Source organism: Pleurodeles waltl, chromosome 7, assembly GCF_031143425.1.
Source record: "Pleurodeles waltl isolate 20211129_DDA chromosome 7, aPleWal1.hap1.20221129, whole genome shotgun sequence".
Lineage (NCBI taxonomy): Eukaryota > Metazoa > Chordata > Amphibia > Caudata > Salamandridae > Pleurodeles > Pleurodeles waltl.
In genome coordinates this window covers 88,376,609-88,398,872 of record NC_090446.1, presented here as the reverse complement: position 1 = coordinate 88,398,872, position 22,264 = coordinate 88,376,609, and the positions used below count along the sequence as shown (strand labels likewise).

The following is a 22,264-nucleotide window of genomic DNA, read 5'->3' as shown; positions in this document are numbered from 1 at the left end:
AGCTCCCACTGCCCCGTCTCTAGGCGCCGCTGCGCCCCTCGTTGTACGGTGTCCGGTCACTTTGCTCAACCGAACGACCTTGCTGCACTGCTGCTCCCTGCAGTAGGTCACTGCATTAGGCCTCTCGACATTGCTGAGCCTCCCTCCGCCCCAACGGTGCACTGCACTCCTTACCCTCGCCGTCCACCCGCAATACCTCACCACCCTCCTCGCTGCACAGTATTATCCCTCGTGCTGCAGTGCACCATTCCGGCTTCACCTACCCGCTGACGCTGCACTTCCCCCTCGCTGCACCACCCCTCGCGCCGCGGCCCTTCCCTCTCCCACCCCGCACCCCTCTTCCACCCTTGATGCATTGCAGCACGCCCCGGCCCCTGTTTGCTGCACCCCCCATATGTCCCTCTCCCAAAGTGCACCTCCCCCCGCCCTCCCCCTCGCGCTGCAGCACCCCCTCACTCACATGGCTGAAGCTGGTGCTGATGCTGCAGGATGCTGAGCTCGTGCCCGTCTTACTGCGGCTCGGCATCGTGCGCGCGCCTCCTACCCCCCTCCCTACAGATCACTGACAGGCGCATTCAGATTCATACCGAAGAGCGCCCTCTGCTGGCTCAAGGAAGTAATGCTCCCTCTGCAGGGATCTGCGGTTAGCCTCATGTCCCAACCCCAGTAAAATAGCCCAGGAGGTAAATGCAGAGTGTGAGCAAAACTGCAGATATCGGCGTGGCATCTGCCGGTCACGGTCTTCCATCGTAGTCAGTTCTTACCTCGCCTGCTGCAGAGAATTTTATAACGAATTCAGGTCGGGGGCTACAGTAAGCCGGGGGTTACATGCGCATATAACATCTGTTGGTAGTACATGATGCTACCAGCATAGCTCAGTGTGTTATTGTATCTGCTCCAGAGATATGTGTATCACCTTCAAGTCGCGCGCACAGATCCAGTTATTGTGGCCATCGCACACGAAGGTACATAAAACGCAGACAAGGGTTTAAATCCCCATTAGACAGCTCAGGGGAATAATGCAGCCACTCCAGGGCTTTGTGTGTAACCTGCTGGGCTGCATTAGTGCCTCTCATCTAGCAGGACGAGACACCATCCTCCTGGACAGGTCGGGAGCAGAAACGAGCGAACACGGATGTTTGATAGAAGTCTACTTTTTAAAGTTGTGATGAGAGATTATTTGGAAAAGGCGGAGACTCATATTAAAACGCCTGGGAAGTTGCAAAGTTTAAGTCTTGCAAGTTTTGCAAACATTTTCACAGAAACGAAGTAAATAAGGTATTCACATTTCCACATGCTTGGACTTTCGCATGAAAATCGGGACTTTACACGTTTGTGAGCGAAATGTGACAATTTACACACAAAGCTATGAAAGGTGTGAATCACCTTCAAAATACTCGCAAGTTAGTGATGCAAAACAGTTTCCCAGTACCTGTCATGCTCAGCTTAGCACAGCACATCCCACCCAAGCGGCTAGAACTCCACCTACTCAATTGGACTGTGAGCATGCTGCCCACACTGGAGCTGCACCCAGGCACTTCAGCATCAGGGCACTAATGTACAGGAGGCCACTCTACACCCATGTGAGCACTCACAGCTACAGATGTGTTAATAGAGAACTGTGAGCACTCACAGCTACAGATGTGTTAATAGAGAACTGTGAGCACTCACAGCTACAGATGTGTTAATCGAGAATTATGAGCACTCACAGCTACAGGTGTGTTAATAGAGAACTGTGAGCACTCACAGCTACAGATGTGTTAATAGAGAACTGTGAGCACTCACAGCTACAGATGTGTTAATAGAGAACTGTGAGCACTCACAGCTACAGATGTGTTAATAGAGAACTGTGAGCACTCACAGCTACAGATGTGTTAATAGAGAACTGTGAGCACTCACAGCTACAGATGTGTTAATAGAGAACTGTGAGCACTCACAGCTACAGGTGTGTTAATAGAGAACTGTGAGCACTCACAGCTACAGATGTGTTAATAGAGAACTGTGAGCACTCACAGCTACAGGTGTGTTAATAGAGAACTGTGAGCACTCACAGCTACAGATGTGTTAATAGAGAACTGTGAGCACTCACAGCTACAGATGTGTTAATAGAGAACTGTGAGCACTCACAGCTACAGATGTGTTAACAGAGAACTGTGAGCACTCACAGCTACAGGTGTGTTAATAGAGAACTGTGAGCACTCACAGCTACAGATGTGTTAATAGAGAATTATGAGCACTCACAGCTACAGGTGTGTTAATAGAGAACTGTGAGCACTCACAGCTACAGATGTGTTAATAGAGAACTGTGAGCACTCACAGCTACAGATGTGTTAATAGAGAACTGTGAGCACTCACAGCTACAGATGTGTTAATAGAGAATTCCTTCAGCTTAATTAAATATATTCATTTTCACAAATAAATCTTTTAAAACGCATAGCCCAAGCTTTGGCATGAAATGCATGAATGGATTGCTAGTCCTGATGAAGACCCTGTAAATGTCCCATGGGTCTGAAACGCACCGCATCAACAGACGAGCACATGCACAAGGACCAAATCAAAAAATTACATTTCTGATCAGGAGCCCTTGTAATTGAATGGACATCCAACTAGCTCCCACCCATAGGTCCCCTGCTTGAAGGTTTTATTCAGAATTTTCCTTTATTCATTAAAAAAACTAGTGATGCCCAACATTTAACAGGACTAAAGTACAAATAAGATTGGGGTCCTTGGACAATGTTTACGTTTCTGAATTCTTTCTCTTTTCTCACATAACCAATAACTTTGTTAACCACTCTCTATGGTGAAAGGGTGTGTTCACTATAGAACAACAATATTGTGTCATAAGGTTTTAAAACCATTGTATTTCTTGGTGTTTAATGTTGTTTATGTGAAATATTTTGTTGTGAAGAATATATGTGAATTATATGTCCATTCACAATAACTTGGTGCAAACAAACAAGTAACATTTTTGTTAAATAGATACATGTGATTAATTCACACTCACAAAACTGTGACATAATAGTGCTTCGTTTGCATAAACAATATGTTGTATTTAATGCGACAGGGGTATTGTCATGTATTTCAGATATGAATCGGGCATGTTACCCCTTCAGGTTGATAGGGCCCAGCCGCATATCAGCTAGCCCAAATGGCTATCAGGTTGCAAATGTGGTTACCACAGTAGAACAGTGCTTGTCTGATTAGGATCTAGTTTATCACAATCGTGAGAAACATTTCACTACTTTCTACAGTTTGTACTAAATCGCCTGTGATTGGGCCAGATTTATTTTCACACGCATGGCATAGGCACATTTGTCTATCATAATTAGTAATGCTGCTTTTGTACGAAGGTGCAGTTTTCCATACCGTTCCATTTCACTGATGAGCGGCAATGTTTACATTGGCATACACCATGTTCTTGAGTTACAGGCGTGATATAGCTAGCGGTGCTCTGGAGAAAAACACATGCAGAGTCGCCCGAACTAACAGGAAGGAAAGCAGCGAGCTCTGAAACACTATGTTGTCGAACAATCAACAACTACATGAAACTTCAGTCAGAAGTAAAACTTTGCACAGACCAATGCTTCTTGAGCCTTGCTTGGTGCAGTCAACAGAAGCCTGTGCGAAATGCAACCAATAAAGACAGATCCAGTAGCAGCAAGAGCAGTTCATACAGTGCCCATCCCACCCTGCAGCCAGCGGCTAAGTCCTCTTTTTAGCTCCAGGCTGCAGACAGCTGTATCGTCTGTTGGCAGCGCTAATGAGTTCCATACTATCACAGCTTTTATGGACCTAACATGTGCCTTTGATACAGCAGACCTTTCAAAGCTATGGTCCTCCATGCTGAAATGGGTATTGACTGGGACATTGTTTCCCTCCTTAGTAGGCACCATGGTCAGACGACAGCTAGAGTCTGCTACAGCAATGGAGGGGATCTTACAGAAGAATTTCCGTCACTCATTGGGGTCAGACAAGGTTGCATCCTGGCCCCTTTTTTATTTATATTGACTCCTTGGGGGAAATACCTGACTAGGGCTGGAAAAAACATCCCTAATGTGAATTCCAGAGAAATTCCTCTTCTGCTTTACGCAGTTGATGCTGTTCCCATTGCTTGAACAGCCAATGCCCTTCAGGTTCTTTTAGGGGCTTTTAATAATTTTATGGTTAGCTTAGGCCTTAGAACTAATCGCACCACATCCTTTGTGATGAAGTGCGGCCTACAGATTTCAAAGACCAAAAAATCTTTACTCAGGGGTGAGGACATTTTGAAAAACCCCCATTTTACTTACCTCAGGATCTTGTTCGACGTAGACCTCAAATGGAAGTTTTTACTTAATGTGAGAGTGATACAGTTTCAACGGACAATAGATGCTGTTTTCAGATTCTCTAAGTGGTTGGGCCACAAGCTGGTGAGAGAAATACTCTATTTTTTCAAAATCAAATGCATGCTGGTAGCCGCGTTTGGGGCTGGAGTATGGGGCCATGTGAATTGTAAAGCACTGCAAGGAATCGAAAACAAGTCTTTAAGAAGGTTGCTGGCAGACCCGCAGCCTACCTCAGCCATTCCCTGTCATGAAGAGGTTGGGCTCTCTAACACAGAAGATTGTATTAAGCTGCAGCCCTTGCTGCTCTGGGCTAGGATATGGAGAAACCCTGAGGCACAGCTATGTAGAACTATTACAAGGGATTGTATGACCCTTGATAAGAATCAAGGCATTCCCTGGCTAAAGTATATCAAAACAAGTTGTCAAAGTCTCTGCACTCCAGCTTTTTATAACAACCTCTACTGTTTAGTCTCCATCTCCTGTAGAAAAACCAAAGAACTCTTCAAACAATACACTGGTATGGCGCGGGGTGATTCCACATGTGGCGTGACCACCAGCAGTCCTTATGGTGTCTCAGCGCACCCGGAACTATACTTACAGCTTATGCCCAAAGAAAGTCATACATTTTTATAGACAAGGGTCGCCTTACATCAGTTCATTTTTTAAAATTATAACCAAAAAGCACCTGGTTTCCAGCTCTCCCGCCTTGTCACTGTGAATTGTCAGCAGAACAAAGCACATTGCATTTTGTACTGTTTTGTTCTTTTTATTCTGTTCAAAGAAGAGTTTTTATGCCCAATATTACGTCCATTAGAAATTGCGCCAGTTGGGTAATGTAAGGGTTATATATATGCTGTTTTAAATTTTGTAATAAGTACTATGAGGGTACACTCTGGATATTGAGGTCTGTTTTTAATCTCAGGACCTCTGTATTTTATTTGTTTAGTTTAAATGTTCTGTGTATTTTTATGACTTTATGGCTCAAAAGAGCTGCATAGTGTTATGATGATGATGGTACCACTACAGCCAAAGCACAGAGTTTTCTTTTACATTACGTTGCAGGTGTGGCAGAGTATTGGGTTCACAATTTGAAAGGTATGGAATAATGGTGCCACCCTGTGTTCATTTTGTATATTACATGCAAGCAGATGAACTGGCTTTGCCCAATGCTCGGTAGGACTCGCCTGAGACAGCGCTATTGCACTGCCGCTTGCAATGATGTATTGTTGCTACATAAATAAAAAACATATATTTAAAAAAAAAGCGTATTTTAGGCTGCTCATTACTTACCATTGGTTAGCTTAATTGTCAGTCTTATTTTCTTCCTTTCTATTGGAAGGTGGGCGTGGTATGAATCTTATTTTCACTTTGTCTCCCTGTATTTTTTTTCTTCTCTGAAGCATGGAACAATTACTGATTGATTTCTCAATTGGTGTTCTTCTTCGCTGCTCGTGCTCAGATTGTGGTGCTTTTTGTGAGTACTCATTGATTGTCTGTTCTGCTTACACACTCATGTCAATCTAGCTCGCGTTTTAGCAGTTTTTATGCCACTTCGTTTTAGATTTTTCATTTTGGGCCCACTCCTTGCTCATTGTTCGCTTTCCAGATTTTTCACTCTTCATTTTCCAGTCAGTCGCTTTTCGAAGGCCAGAATTTTCCAAGCAGTATAACAACATCATTTATTACATTTTAAGAAATGTACACGTTGTAGCATTCATTAAGGGTGCATTTGTTTAGGATTTCCCTTCGTTTTGATCGCATGCTGTGCAATGCTGCCCTCCTTCCCAACTTGGAAAAGCCAACACGAGTTCCATCTTTTTAAACTGCACCCACTGGTGATACTGGTGGTTACCTAAATGCATGTGTACACATGCTGATAGAGGTTCATAGCTTGTACACCACAATAACACAACATACATTAACAAAAGTCCATACCATACTGTACAACAACAAACCATATTACACAATATCAAACCACATATAACGTACCACACTATTTTATAACAGTCCATACCGTAGCCTACAATACAATGACCGTCCATGCATATTATACCAGATTAAACCATACTATACAACCACAAGCCACACCAAAACATACCATACACTAACAGACCATACCATAAATCAACAGGCCATACCATATTATACTGTACCGTACAATGACAGGCCATACCATATCCTCACCCTCACCTTCTTTTACCTCTGCCCACCTCTGAGCAATCAAGTCACCCCACCTCCCTTTACCTCTACATAACCCTGAACTCCCATCACCCTCGCCTCCCTTCACTTAACCCACCACTGAGCCCTCAAGTCACCCTCACCTCTGCTTAACTCTACCCAGCCTTGAACCCTTAAGTCACCTTCACCTCCCTTTACATCTACCTACCCCTCAGTCCTCAAGTCACCATCACCTCCCTTTACCTCTACCCATCCCAAAAACCTCATCACCCTTGCGTTCCTTTACCTCTACCAACCAGCAAACCCTCAGTCACCCTCACCACCCTTTACCTCTACCCATCCCTGAATCCTCAAGTCACCCTCACTTCACCTCTACCCACCCCGTGGCCCTTAAGTCACTCTCTCCTCCCCTCACCTTTACTAGTCCAAGCCCTCAACTCACCCCCTCTTTACCACTTCCAACCGCCTAACTCTCAAATCGCACCACCTCCCTTTACCTCTACCCACATTCAGTCCTGATGTCAGTTCACTTCCGTTAACCTCTTCTGCCCCTCAAGCCTATATTCACTCTTACTTATCTTTACTCTACCCATACGAAGCCCTGGCATCACTTTTTTAAATAACATAAAAAATATTTTACAAAAAGAAAAAAAAAAAAACCTAACTTGTACGGTAAAGACTGCTGGGTAAAGGCCCTGCATGGCATAGGCTCTTTCCCCCTCAGACAGGACACACATGTTTTGGGGAGCACTCTGTTGTTTTATGCCCTTCAATATGTTTGGTGGGCAACTTCCCCTACGTGACAGTCTGCCTCTCCCACACCCACCACAGTCACCCTTTACCATATACTTTAGGTCTTGCCTGAGATAGCACGTGCTGTCGCTTGCAGGATATTTTGTTTACTTAGGTGGCATAGTGCCCACTGATTGCTTACTATTGGTTGCCTTCATCACTACTTTCATTTCCTTGCTTCTCTTTGGTCAGCTAGTGCTGGTTCGTGTCCTCTTCAAGTGTTTTTCAGTAACCTGGAGCATGGCCCAAGTACTGGTTCCTGTTCCCAGTGTCTTTATACTGCTCGCTGCTTTCACAGGTATTTTTTTCCTTTTAAGCGTACTCCCTTCCCTTCTCCCACTCTCGCATTGTTACTTGCTCTGACCCCATCCACTTCCGGCGTTGCTGCTTGTCCTTTCTGCATCTCTACCTTTGTTGATTGCTCAGTTCACACACCCAGCCTTCTCTCTACGTTGCTTGCCCCCTCTTGTTCTGGCATAAAACAAGCACCCAAAAGTCTAGCCAATGGGTGCCAAGATGCTACACAGAAGCACGATACTTAATAGTCTTGGTCGATCAATTCTCATAGTAGCTCAAGGTGAAAATTGTAAAGAAAGCTTATCGCAACAGCGATCCCCAAGTTTTTAGACACGGTTTCTCAAAGTGAGGGGTTACGAAAGGCACTGAAAGTGACAACTGGGTGCAAATGAAATGCGCGTGCGCTGAAGGATCCTTGGAAATGAATAGTATGCTGCAGAAAACCACATCAGTCTATCACTCGGGAGGAGGAGAGGGGAGACCTAATCGGGTGATTAAAGGGGTAATGCAGTTGGCCGACTACTGTAAGCCGAGTTGTGTATTGTAGGCGAGGAAGGCCCTGGAGGTATACATAATTACTCTCAGTAAAGTCCCTGCTCATGGTCCCTGAAGTAATTAGAGGTAGGACACTAGAGAGAGTTTATCGGGGGGTGGATGAATAAACCCAGAAGTTAGGAAGAATGCTGACGTTCAAAGAACCTACAAGGAATATTATGACAAAAAAACAAACACACGTGAAAGATGTGGTTTTGAGGATTGGCCCATAGATCCATGTGAAGATAGAAGAAAAAGTTTAGAAGTGTGAAATCAAGTTCACGGGACAGTATAGAAGTGGAGAAAATAATGAGCATTTCTGCTTTAAGTGGTGGCAAGGTATAGCATACAAGTGGTTTGGCACTAAGCAGGCATGAGTATGGAAGGGAGTAAAAGGAGTTTGAAAGTAAAAGGCTTTAGTGGTGGATGGACGAAGAGGATGGTTGTATTGATGGTAGCAATGATGAAGGTGGAAATTGAAGATCAGAGACTGATTGCATTGGAAGTGGTGAGAATGATGGCAATGCTGGCAATTCTCCTGAAGCTCAATAAGTAGTACCATGATGAAGGCCAGTGAGGTGGTTAAGGGATGGAAGGGGACGCCTTGGATTGAATCAAGGAAAGGTTTGGGAGGAATATTGTTAAGACCAAAAAGAGTAGGTAATTACATATGTGAATGTACTGTCCTGGAGCTGGTTATTTTATGAGACGGATATGTAAATGTATATACTCCAGGGTGTTGGAGAAGTATGACTTTGATCAGTATTGTAGATACACTCTTTCCCTTTAACATAGTTCTGTGTTTTTCATTCTGTAATTCTATCTTTGATTATGCTCTATTTTACATTCTGGGAGAAGTTGATGAGGTGACACTGGAGAGGCTGCTCACAAATTGAGGGCTGCTCATAAAATATTTTATTGTGTGGAGTATCAATACGACTTCTGCATCACTACTGTCAGGATAGGTCTTCCAGATGTACTAAGTGTGTGCAGTGCCTTCATGAGTCTGGGATACACAAATGAAAAATTGCCTTTTACTGTGGTGTTCAATATGGAATGGGGCATACAGGATGAAAACATATGCTAACATAATATTAAGTAATAGCGTTACGTCTTATGGAACAATAATGAATAACAGCCTTAAAAAGCCCCAAGCATGTGAGCTGCTAGACGGTGAACCATGTTGGCAAAGAGCTAAGCAAAAATACCTAAATGAGGCAGTGTTACTACACAAGTTGCTAGAAATAAATAAGAACATTTAGAGAGAGAAAAAACACCAAAATAAATGGTAGTCTTGGTAACACATATAGTGATTTCATATACATTAGTGACTGCCTTGTTTTTGCGGTCCATGACCCACTAAGTACCATGCAACAATAACACTTTCCACATAGCTGCATATGGCCTTCAGCAATAACTACCTGCTTTTGGTTCCAGACCATCCATTCCACCTTCAAGTAGATGCCCCTCCAGATTCACAATCTAGCGAAATGCAGATATTTATTCTCCCAGGTATCCGTGTTTAGGCAGTACGAGTCCACTGAAAATATGCTTTGAAATTCTTCATGAGCCTTCTTTTTCCCCAATAAGAACTGGTTTTAGGGATTCTAAAAAACACTCATACTTATACACAGACACTCACGTGCAGATACACACACTCGTTCAGAAATGCCCTGCCATGTTCTTCATCCCTCCTTCCATACCAAGCAAGATACCTTTGTCAGCTCACAAAGGTTAAGAGTCATGTAGGAATAGTGCATGCTTACTATACACTCTCTCATCCAGTAGACGAGACACCAACACTTTTAGGTGAAGCCTAGGCATCGCACAAGCGCTGTCTCTCGACATGTTGTAATCTACATCTGTGGGCTTGCAACACTCCCATCACTTTCATTCGTTCCTTGGCCTGCCTTTCAAAATCCCCTTGATTTCATAGGTAAATGCTTTACGTTTGTTCCGCCTTGAGGCTGCTTTGTTACCATCTTGAAGACTGACCCTGTTACATGGCTTATTGTATGATCGGCCACATACCTTAGTGTGGCGCACTACTTTTTTTTTTTTTGCCCCACCAACTCACACTGCGTGGCCATATGTTGTTTATTCCTAATTCTTGTGATGGGCACGCTGCTGCTTCTTTGTGGTGTCTGCACACAAAGGCTGTAAGCTGGATTTTTTATTTTATTTTTAAATGTATTTAATAATTCTTTTTAGAAAGGTTCATATAGCGCAATCTCAATCGGAGGAGCGCTTTACATGACTGTATGAAGCTTCATATGGCGAGACCTCAATCAAAGGAGGGCTTTACATGAGTACCACTTAACAAGTTTAGCAGTTGAAAAATATACAAACTGGTGCATTTAACACACAAAAACCCAGAAATCCTCAACGCAGCTCTACTGGCACAGCAGGAGAGCCGATACTACAATATTCACTGCACTCAAGAAACTCGCCCCATAATACTTTGCTGGGCATTTCTTTTTCAAAACATATTTTGCCCATAACATAGCCTGTGGAGGTCCTACAACAACGGGACCACCACCAATCCTTTCAGCACAACACGCTCTTTCTGTCTAGGTCATCCCTGGGTCCCCACACTAGGTTGGGGGGTGGGGGGGCGGGGGCAAAATAGTAACCTCTCCCACCATTCGTCTTTTTATGCTCTCTCATGACTGGAACTTTTGTTTTACTGCTGGGAGCAGTTTGTGTTTTCTGGCCTTGTTTGTATTGCAGTAGGTCTGCTAGGCTTGAAAATGTGTAAGGCAGCACACCCTCTAGGGGTTACATATAAGGTTACACTGCAGTACTTTCTGCCATTCTCATTTCATGTTGTTATGCCCTCTACGGGATGACTATATAGTTAAGTGACCATGGGGGTCATTACAACATTGACAGTAAAAGGCGCTTACCGCTGTGCAGAAGACCGCCAAAACACCGCTGCAGCCACGGAATTCCGCTACAGCTATTATGACCCACATCTCAGAATCCGCCGAAATTCAGACACCCACACAAGACCGCCACACCAAAGGTCAGTGATAAACTGGCGAAAACAAAACCTCCACCATCACACCAACAGAAACACGCCCATGCTATCACGACCCACGAATCCACGCAGCGGTCTTTCTACCGCGGTATACCATTGGCGGTACACACTGCCGCGCTCAAAATACACACAAATCTTCAAAACACCGCCACATTGGACAATTCGAAAGACACACACCTGATACACATACACACACCACTCCCACACACCCATTGCAATATAAAACACACACCCACATCACCCACAAACCCCTACGACCAAAAATTAGAGACGAAGGCAACAGAGAGAGCACAGCAATAGACAACCCCACCACACAGAGGCACACCACACCATCACCCACACAACATTACACGCACAATACACCACACACCACTACACATCACCACACACATCAACACTTACATCACCCCACACATCACTCACACCACCTCATGTCACGCCAAAGACACCCCAGGTTTTCCGAGGAGGAGCTCAGGGTCATGGTGGAGGAAATCCTACAGGTAGATTCACAGCTATTTGGCTCACAGCTGCAGCACACATCCATAGCCAGGAAGATGGAGCTATGGCAAAGAATAGTGGACAGGGTCAACGCTGTGGGACAGCATCCAAGAAATCGGGAGGACATCAGGAAGAGGTGGAACGACCTACGGGGGGGAAGGTGTGTTCAGTGGTCTCCAGGCACAACATCGCGGTACAGCGGACTGGCGGCAGACCCCCACCTCTTCCCCACAACTAACAACATGGGAGGAGCAAGTCTTGACCATTATGCATCCTGAGGGCCTCGGAGGAGTCGGTGGAGGAATGGACACTGGTAAGTCAAATCTCAACTATTATACCCCCACACCCTACCTGCATGCCATTAAACACCCCCACCCTCACCCCCTCCCCTATCACTCCAACTCCTCACTAATGTACTCATAACACAAACCACACATCCCAACACCAAGTCCTGCATGACACAACTAAGCATGGTCACCCATCACTAAAGCATACTCACTGCACATACCCATAACAACCCCCTAACCATCATGACAAAAGCCCCCACACAGGAATGCTTGCACTCGGGTACACGGTCACCCACCCATTGCACACCATGACACACACACATGCAATAATCATGCCCTTATATCCCTGCAGGACCACTACGGAACGTCACCACACCAGAGGGTCCAGACAACTCCACTCCACCCCACCCACAGAAGAGTCCCACAGTGACGACAGCAGCCCTGCCCTACTGGATCCTGATGACCAGCTGGACCATCGTGGGCCTCGGGACAGTCGGTTCCCCTCACACAGGCACAGCCCAACACTGACCTTCCACCCTCTGGTAACACCAGCACAGCAACCACCCAGTGGGCCCATACCTCCGTACCCAGGACACGTCAATCAGCTGTGTGTCCACCACTACAGGGAACCCAGGATAACCCACCACCCCAACAACAACAACAGGGACCTGGGGGCAGTGGTAGTGGGCACACGGTCCAGGGGACGGAGGCCCAGGAACAGAGGGGAACTGGGAGGGCTGCTGTGCGACAGGGGGCGGACAGGCCAAGGGAACCCACTCTCCACGAGGCCCTATCCTCCATCATGGGAGCATACCACCACTCCCAGGAGACAATGGCGACGGTCCTGGCCAAGTTTCAGGAGACCCAGCACCTGCAGGACGAACTGTATATGGGGTTCAGGGAGGAGCTCAGAACCATCAGCTCCGCCCTGGGCACCATCGTAGGGGTGCTGAAGGACATACAAAAGACCATGAGGGACACCGTGGCACTCCAAGGGGCCCCTGACGCTAGCATGGACGATGAACTGCCCACCACCTCCGCCGGCGCTAGTGGACAGGACGCCCCGCCACAGGACCACCACACCTGCAGACGGACAACCACTCCGCAAGCGGTCCCTGAGATCCAGGAACAGGACAGAGCAAGATGGCAAGACCCCTGCCAGGAAATGAGACCACCCTGATTGTCCTCCCCCTGTCTCACTTTGTTACCCTGTCCCGATTAGAACTGCCCCAGCTCCTCTTCCTATGCCCATATGGGCAATGCACATGTGAGACTAATAGACTGGACTCTGCCATGGACATTTCTCCACCGTCCCCCATCACCATATCACTACCCCCCTCCATTTTTGAGCACTGCAATAAACACCCTTGAACCACAAAACAATCTGGAGTCAGTCTGTGATTTGGTAAATATGTATAATCAATGACAGTGTCAACATGCTTTCCATTTTTATAGCCAACATACCTATGTCACACATCACAAGTCCTTGAAGGATGCAAGCAGTTGACACACGTTGCTAACCACACATGTGAAACCGTAATGGAAAGGTACAACTCAGTGACCAAATACTGCTATGAAATGACAGACAGGATAGAGGTAGAAGTGTGAAAGTGAATGTCATGGTAAAAAGAAAACTGTTCTCACCTGTGTGTCACTGGAAATATTGCCGTATGACTGACTCCCTGTTGTCTATGTCTTCTTCCTCAGCGTCGTCCTCATCACTGTCCACAGCTGCCACAACACCGCCATCTGAACCATCCTCCTGCAGAAAAGGCACCTGGCGTCGCAAAGCAAGATTGTGAAGCATCGAGCAGGCGATGATGATCTGGCACACCTTCCTTGGTGAGTAGAATAGGGAACCACCTGTCATATGGAGGCACCTGAACCTGGCCTTCAGGACACCAAAGGCGCGTTCGATCACCCTCCTAGTCCGCCCATGGGCCTCGTTGTTGCGTTCCTCTGCCCTGGGATTCCTCACTGGGGTCAATAGCCAGGACAGGTTGGGGTAACCAGAGTCCCCCAATAGCCACACCCGGAGCCTCTGGATTTGACCCATCATATAAGGGATGCTGCTATTGCGCAGGATGTAGGTGTCATGCACTGAGCTAGGGAACATAGCATTTACTATGGGGGGGACATGGGTTCCATCAATAGCACCTATGATGTTGGGGATATGTCCAAGGGCATAGAAGTCACCTTTCACTGTTGGCAAATCCTGCACCTGAGGGAAAACGATGTAGCTCCTTACGTGTTTCAGCAGGGCAGACAACACTCTGGACAACACGTTGGAAAACATAGGCTGGGACATCCCTGATGCCATGGCCACTGTTGTCTGAAACGATCCACTTGCAAGGAAATGGAGTACTGACAGCACCTGCACTTGAGGGGGGATTCCTGTGGGATGGCGGATTGGTGACATCAGGTCTGGCTCCAACTGGGTACACAGTTCCTGGATTGTGGCACGGTCAAACCTGTAGGTGATGAGTAAATGTCGCTCCTCCATTGTCAACAGGTCCACCAGCGGTCGGTACACCAGAGGATTTCGCCATCTTCTCAAATGTCCAAGCTGACGGTGTCTAGGAAGGACAACAGCGACCACAGAGTCAACAAAATCCCAGGTATGAACCCACAGATACACAGAAGACGACACCAAAGACAAAAATCTTCGTGTATGTGTGTCGACTGTAGGCCTAGGTATGTGTGATGCAGTTGAAAATTAAGCCATGTGGGCTTCTGAAATGGCGGCTGCCTCACCTCTAAACTGGGACAGTGGGATGTGAGGTAACTGCGCTGGCGTTGTACACCGTCGTGCTAGGCGGGCGAAGACCTTGGCGCAAAGCTGCATTGGTTAACATTGGACCCAATGGGTCCCAGGAGCCAATGATGAAGTGCACCGGCGGTGATGATACGCACCGTCGCGGACGTGACCGCCATTTTCTATCTGTTCAATCACTTGATACCTGATCTTCGACAGGAGAGGACCTGCACTGCAAGTGCTGCTGTGACCTCGGTCTGGAAGAGACAATGGCTGCGGCGTCTAGGGAAAGGGCCCCTGCCTTCACTGCTCAGGAGTTGGAGAAGCTCGTGGACGGGGTCCTCCCCCAGTACACGCTACTCTACGGTCCTCCAGACCAACACGTAAGTACACAGGGAGCACGTTGTATGGGCTATGCCTGGGTGGAGAGTGCTGGTTGTAAGAGGGAAGGGGGCAGAGTGCAGTGAACATGAAGGACTGTGAATGCATGTGCCACATGGCAAGGGCAGGGATGGGGGCCACTCACTTCGACGGTGCTCTTGCTAATGACTTCTCTTCTTCCCCTGTGCATGTCATGTAGGTCAGCACCCACCAGAAGGACATTTGGCGTGCCATCGCCAAGGACGTCCGGACCCTGGGGGTTCACCAGAGACGGGGCACCCACTGCCGTAAAAGATGGGAGGACATTCGCCGCTGGAGCAAGAAGACGGCGGAGGCTCAGCTGGGGATGGCCCCCCAACGTGGGAGGGGTGCCCGTCGCACCATAACCCCCTGATGTTCCGGATCCTGGCGGTGGCCTACCCTGAGTTGGATGGGCGCTTGAGGGCATCACAGCAGACACAAGGGGGTGAGTACACAATCATTCTGGGAACTTTGCGCGCAGTTGAGTGGTCTAGGTGTGGGAGGAGGGCTGTGGGATTCCCTAGGCCAGGGCGACTTCTATAGGCTAGGCCCCTCCATAATGCAGGCCATGTGGCACTCCACCCCACCACAGTAGAGTGCCAAGTACAGGTATACATGCCCCTGTGGCATCCATGTGTGCAGATGTCCACCATAGCCATGTAGGCCAGATCCCAGGAATTGCATCTGTAGAGGCCAGGAGCACGGCGTAGTGCAGGGGGCTGCTGTGTCTGTATTGTCCGCCAACGGTAGCGGTATGCCATGCACTCAACCTGTCTTTCTTCTGTCGCCCCCCCCACTCCCTTTTCTGCTCTCCATGTTCTTTTGTGCATGTGCATCAGCATCATCAGGCGGAGGTACAGTAGCACCGGAGCACGAGGGAGCTGCATCCCACATGGCCATGGAGGGCCACACCACGAACTCAGAATGCACCAGTGGGACGGAGGGCGAGGGGAGCTTCACATCGGGCACAGGATCACCAAACAGCGACACATCCTCTTCCTCCACTCCCAGACCCCCTCCAACTACCCATCCCAGTGTGCGTCATAAACTCTCCCTCAGCAACGTTGACCTCTTTGCCCCCATCCCCACCCCTCCAATTCATAAGACCCGTAGTAGCACCTCAGCCAAAAAGACTCCAGTACCAGTGGTACGTGTTCAAGGTGTGTGGAGTGCACCGGCCACCAGGGCAGGCAGTGTGACACGGAGCCAAAGCACTGCCAGTCCACCCCCTGTAAAGCACCCAAAGTTGGAAAGTGGCCGACGGGACAGGGTGAAGACTCCTGGCGGCAAAACTGGTCACAAGGATCCCAGGGGGATTGCAGAGTCAGCGGAGAAGGGCGCCATCCTCCCCGGCGGCCGGGACGCCACCGCCAGCACCATCGTCACTGGTCAGGAGACCACCGCCAGAGTCATTGCCCAGGAGGGTACGAGTATCGTCACTGGTCAGGAGACCACCGCCAGTCAGTGCCCAGGAGGGCACGAGTATCGTCACTGGTCAGGAGACCACCGCCAGAGTCATTGCCCAGGAGGGCACGAGTATCGTCACTGGTCAGGAGGACACCGCCAGAGTCAGTGCCCAGGAGGGCCCGAGTATCGTCACTGGTCAGGAGACCACCGCTAGAGTCCGTGCCCAGGAGGGCACGAGTATCGTCACTGGTCAGGAGAACACCGCCAGAGTCATTGCCCAGGAGGGCACGAGTATCGTCACTGGTCAGGAGACCACCGCCAGAGTCAGTGCCCAAGTATCGTCACTGGTCAGGAGACCACCGCCTGGAAGGCACGAGTATTGTCACTGGTCAGGAGACCACCGCCAGAGTCAGTGCCCAGGAGGGCACCGGCTGCCACAGCCCCGCTGGAAAATGAGGGACCGTCATGCCACACACCAATGCACAGATCAGAGACCGCCATGGCAAAGCACCGCTGAACAAGGGAATCACCGCCATGGTGAAGACCGCTGAACAGGGCACAGCACCGCTGAACAGTGCAGAGAACCGCTGAACAGATCAGAGACCGCCATGGCAAAGCACCGCTGAACAAGGGAATCACCGCCATGGTGAAGACCGCTGAACAGGACAGAGAACCGCTGAACAGATCAGAGACCGCCATGGCATAGCACCGCTGAACAAGGAAACACCGCCACATCAAGCATCGTTATCCCATGTACAGCGGGGACTGTGACGGTACAGGAACCGTCACAGGGAGCTAAATGCAGTGTGGGCACCATTCCCCCTCCAAAACCGTTGGAGACGGTTATCCACTTGAGAGACTGTGGCTTTGCACTCCCCAGGATGGTACAGTGGGCAAGCCACCCACTGTAGAGACTTGAGAGACTGTGGCTTTGCACTCCCCAGGATGGTACAGTGGGCAACCCACCCACTGTAGAGACTTGAGAGACTGTGGCTTTGCACTCCCCAGGATGGTACAGTGGGCAACCCACCCACTGTAGAGACTTGAGAGACTGTGGCTTTGCACTCCCCAGGATACATCAATGGGCATGGAGCCCCGTCGTGGATCTGGCGTGGTGCTGTAATCCGGCTGAGGTGCCCCCCCCCCCCCCCCCCCCCCCTTCCCTTCCCCGAGGTGCCTGTTGTATTTCTATCTGATGCCCCAGCAGTGTTCTCTCCGTTTGTGGACAGGTATCGTGTGTGGGCCTCGCCCATGCATTTTTGGCCCAGTGGTGCACGGACATTGATATGTGCATACCTGCACTGCTTCTCGTAATGTATATACTTTTGAATGTGTATATATATATATATATCTGTATATATTTGGTAACTGTATTTTGATACATTACAATTTTTTGAATGATTTCCTTTGGTATTTGCATTCTTCCGGGGGGGTTGTGGGTTGTTACTGTGATGTTTTGACATGCATAGCTGTGTGTGTTATAATGTGCGAGGGTGGGTGTTTTGCGTGTGTGTCCCCCTGACTTTTGCCTCCCCTATGTCGTAGGTGCAGTACTCACCGTTGTCTTCGGCGCCGCCGTTGCTGGTGTTCATAAATGAGCAGGAAGACAAGGGCAGGTAGGATTTGTAATTCTGGCTCCATGGTGGCCTCCTTCCTCGTGGGATGTGTAGAAGGTGAGCGTTTTCCCATTGCAAAAGCTGTTTCCGCCGTGTTTTTATCCACGGTGAATCCGCCCCGGAAAAGGTGGCGGATTGTGATACTGTGGGCGGTACATTGTCTTCCGCCTGTCTGTTGGTGGTGACCGCCACGCTGCTTGTCTGTACCGCCGTGGCAGTCGGAGTGTTAAAGTGGCTGTCTATGTTGGCGGTTTCCGCCATGGTCATAATTACCTTTTTTTGTCCGCCGGCCTGTTTGCAGTATTACCGCACCTTTAACACCGTCCGCCAGGGTTGTAATGACCCCCCCATGTTTCTTACAAATTCTATTTTCTATTATGTACTGAGCATTACAATTAAGATACTACAATATTCTCTGCGGTCGGACTTGCCCCATAATGCTTTGTAGGGCATTTCTTTTACAATTTTTTTTCCCCATAACTAACCATGTGGTGATCCTAGGGCGATGGGACCACCATCAAAATGTTCAGCACGACACACATTGTCTAGGGCATCTCTGGGTCCCGACACTAGTTTTGGGGTGGGGGCGCAAAATAATAACCCCTCCCATCAGTCAGTATTTTTTCAAGTTCTCTCATGGCTGGAACTTTTGTTTTACAGCTGGGAGAAGTTTGTGTTTTAAGGGCCTTGTTTGTAATACTATTCTAGCAGGCCTGCTAGTACACTTACTAGGCCTGAAAATATGTAATGCACTATGGCCTGTAGGGGGTAAATATATGGTTACACTGCATTACATTCTGCCATTCTGTTTTCATGTGGTTTCAATCTCTAGGGGCTGACTATATGGTTACATGACCATATTTCTTACAAATGTTATTTTTATAGCGGTGCTCTCTAGGGGCTGTAATGAGCGTTACAGTTAAGATGCTACACTATTTGCTGCTCTCAGAAACTCGCTCCATAACGCTTTGCTGGGCATTCCTTTTACAAAACATTTTTGCCTGTAACTCACTGGGGAACCCAAAATAATTATTTAAAAAAATATGATAAATAAAGGCAATATTTTCTTTTTTTGCTGCAGATAAAGGAAGAATGTAAATGCAAGTGCTTTTGTTATACGCAGGGCCACTGGTATTATGCAGTAGAAAGGACCAAATTATGCAGCAGGGCTGACCAATTTATGTGGCAAGTCCAGTTATGCATCTACAATGCCAATAGCTCTAACTTAAGCAAACGCGAGACCTACTGCATTGTAAATGCTTAACATCTGCCATTTACAGTGATATGAAACAGGACTAAATTCCAAAGCAATTGCTATACAAATAGGTATTATAGAAAGTATACATCTTGTACTCTTTTTGATGCTCATGCTACTTACGGTGCATTATTCTAAAATGGACCTCTATACTCAAGCACAGACGCTGCCGTACCTTCATTTGCTATGTCACAAATACATCGATTTTCATTCCTTACATTATGTAGGGAGAGAATGCTTAAGAAGTTTAGAACCTCAGCTACAGTACCCCACAGCTTCTACTCTAAAGCAATATTTACGAAGTCAAATCAGAGCACTATTTCTTTTCTCCATGAACAGATGGGGGGGGGGGGGAGGAGGGGACAACAAAACCCTAATGACGATGCAATGAGCACAATCATCCGCATCACATTATGCAGCCATGCCTTTCGAAAGACTCATGTATGCAAAAAGACGTATACATGTGTAACTATGCATGCGTGAGCCTAGTGAATGATAAGAGGTGTCATTTTATTTATAAGCCACAATGGAGGAAGAAGGAAGCAACAGGGAATGTGTGGAAAAGGGGACAAGTATACATTGGAAAAGCAGCACACGAGAGATTTAGTTGGGGAGGGGTGAGCAACACTGGTGCACATCAGATCTGGAAAACACATGCTCTCTCATGTGCTTAACGAAAAAGACAACAATAGTTTCCCAAATGTGAACAGTGGACGGATACAAGTCAGCCACATAAAAAGTATGGTAAAGAGGCTACGCTCCAACTATGGGACAAACGCAAAAGGATGGCATGCCAGTCAATAAGCAAGCAAGCAAATAAAAGTGACAATAAGCCAATCAATGGTAACCAATGAACAGGCTCTATTGGTATATATATATATATATATAAAACACATATATCATATACACACAAAAGCGTACTGAAAAAACAAAGGTTAAAGTGGTGTTACAGTAACGTGAAGAGGTCAGCTATAAAATGCCAATTTAAACATACAAAACCACTACAAATCACTAGTTATAGGTATCTGAAGTAATTATAACTTGTACTCCATGATAACTATAACTCGTGCCCTCACCATGAACAAGCAAGACATCTTGCATCTGCATACAAAGAGGCAGGTTTCCAAAGAAACCATGAAGCCTTCTCATTCTCTACTGATACCAACAATAATGTACCCTCAAAACGCAGCCAATCGCTGCCCCTGTGCGCTCTGCCTTTTGCAAGCACGAAGAATGTACAGACAGCCCTGAACTCGGGGGACTCACTACCCACAGCTCCTACTTAGGGCAGACAACCCCTATCCTTGGGTATCACTTCCTGTGCCCCCAAAGCCCCTCTACCCAGTGGCAAACACCAGATGTGCCTGGGCATTACACTTCTAGTATGTCCCTGGCTTTCTAAACTCCTGGTCTTCGTACTGCCTTCAACCTCTCTAAACAGAGGTGTGTGAGAAAGACCCACCCCCACTGGGCCTCATCATCTACCCCTCTTTAACAGGTGGATCCCATTAGTTCGCAGACTTCCACTTAGAAACATTTAGTACTTTTGACACTGGAAATCGATGGGGAACTTGGATGATACAGATAATAATCATGGAAAGGTAATTCATTATTTAATTAATGTAGCCATTTAATTTGTATTTGGTTAATATGTGGGTGTCACTGATGTCAGTAAGGTGAGGTTACCTAAATGTAATTTAAGTAAATTAGGCACACAGAAAGGGGTTGATGATGGATACGCATAGTTTTGCTTTAATACCATTTATTTAATCTATGGTTGCAGTTGGCATTAGGGATACACTTACTGCCTTTAAATTAATTTCATTATGGTCCAGGGTAGATAGCAAATTATGACCGTCTGGTGCTCCAAGCCATAAGGCTTTACAAACCTCCTCTGCTGACCTTTAGATAGGGTTGCGGTGTAGAAATACCGAAGAAGGCCAATTAAATGGCAGCTTTCCTTAAACACTGGCCTACAAGGTCTGTAGGCTCTGCGAAACACTATGATAGGACCACCTAAAAAGGTACATGATTGAACATAAACAAATATATGATGTGGAAAGTGGAAGAAATTGGATCGCAACACTGTCAAATCCAAGAGACAGCCAGAGAAGCAGCCTCCTTGTGGCAAATGACTAGATTGTAGAGGAAAACTGTGAAAACAAAACAATATAAACACTATCTATGAGGGGAGTTTGGATCATTATATATTTTTTTCATACAAAGGAGCTGCAAGAGCAGTGGAATAAGGCAAGCTGCATCAAACTAATTACATGAGATAGTAAACAATTTGTGTTTAAGGAAAGTGGACTCAAAACCCAACAAAAACGGTCTGTACAAGAATAATAGGCAAGCAGGTATATTTCTGCTGTTGTGTCTGCAAACCTGTTCCTAAGTACTACCTGGTGATAGCAATGCACACTGCAGAACATATTTCTTTCCATGTGTGTTCTTTCATTGTAGTTCTTTCCAGTCGACTGCCTGACCCCCTCCTCCACCTCAGACAATTCGGACCTAGAAAGATTTCAGGAAAATCTAGCCTATCTGCCTAACATATTGTGTTTCCTCACACTAAGAAAATTAAGAGCCAGGCCCTGCCCATGTAGGCCAGCAGGTCACCCATATGTTGCTAAGGGATACATGTGCTTCATCCACCCCGCTTGGCCATGTGCAGCACTGCCACCTAAGGTGGGTGAGAACGAAGTTATGACATCTTGCTCATATTCAACTTTCCAAGAATGACATGTACAACAGCGACATAAATCACTGCATCCATCCAACATCCAAGTTAGGCCCCCACACTTTAAACCTCAACCATGGTCTGAATATTTATTAAAAACAAGATTACCATCAGTGAAATAAGATGAATCTACAGAGC

At 47.1% G+C, this 22,264-nt stretch overlaps 1 protein-coding gene across 1 annotated transcript in view; it reads right to left on the bottom strand.

Moving 5' to 3' along the window:
• The window catches only part of VAMP1 (vesicle associated membrane protein 1), a 72,986-nt gene extending 72,425 nt beyond the window's left edge, over positions 1 to 561 (bottom strand). The window contains exon 1 of the mRNA XM_069243114.1: positions 461 to 561. Within this exon, the coding sequence (XP_069099215.1) occupies positions 461 to 462 (2 nt within the window). The 5' untranslated portion in view covers positions 463 to 561. The remainder of the gene's footprint in view (positions 1 to 460) is intronic.
• Between the last annotated feature and the right edge of the window lie 21,703 nt (positions 562 to 22,264).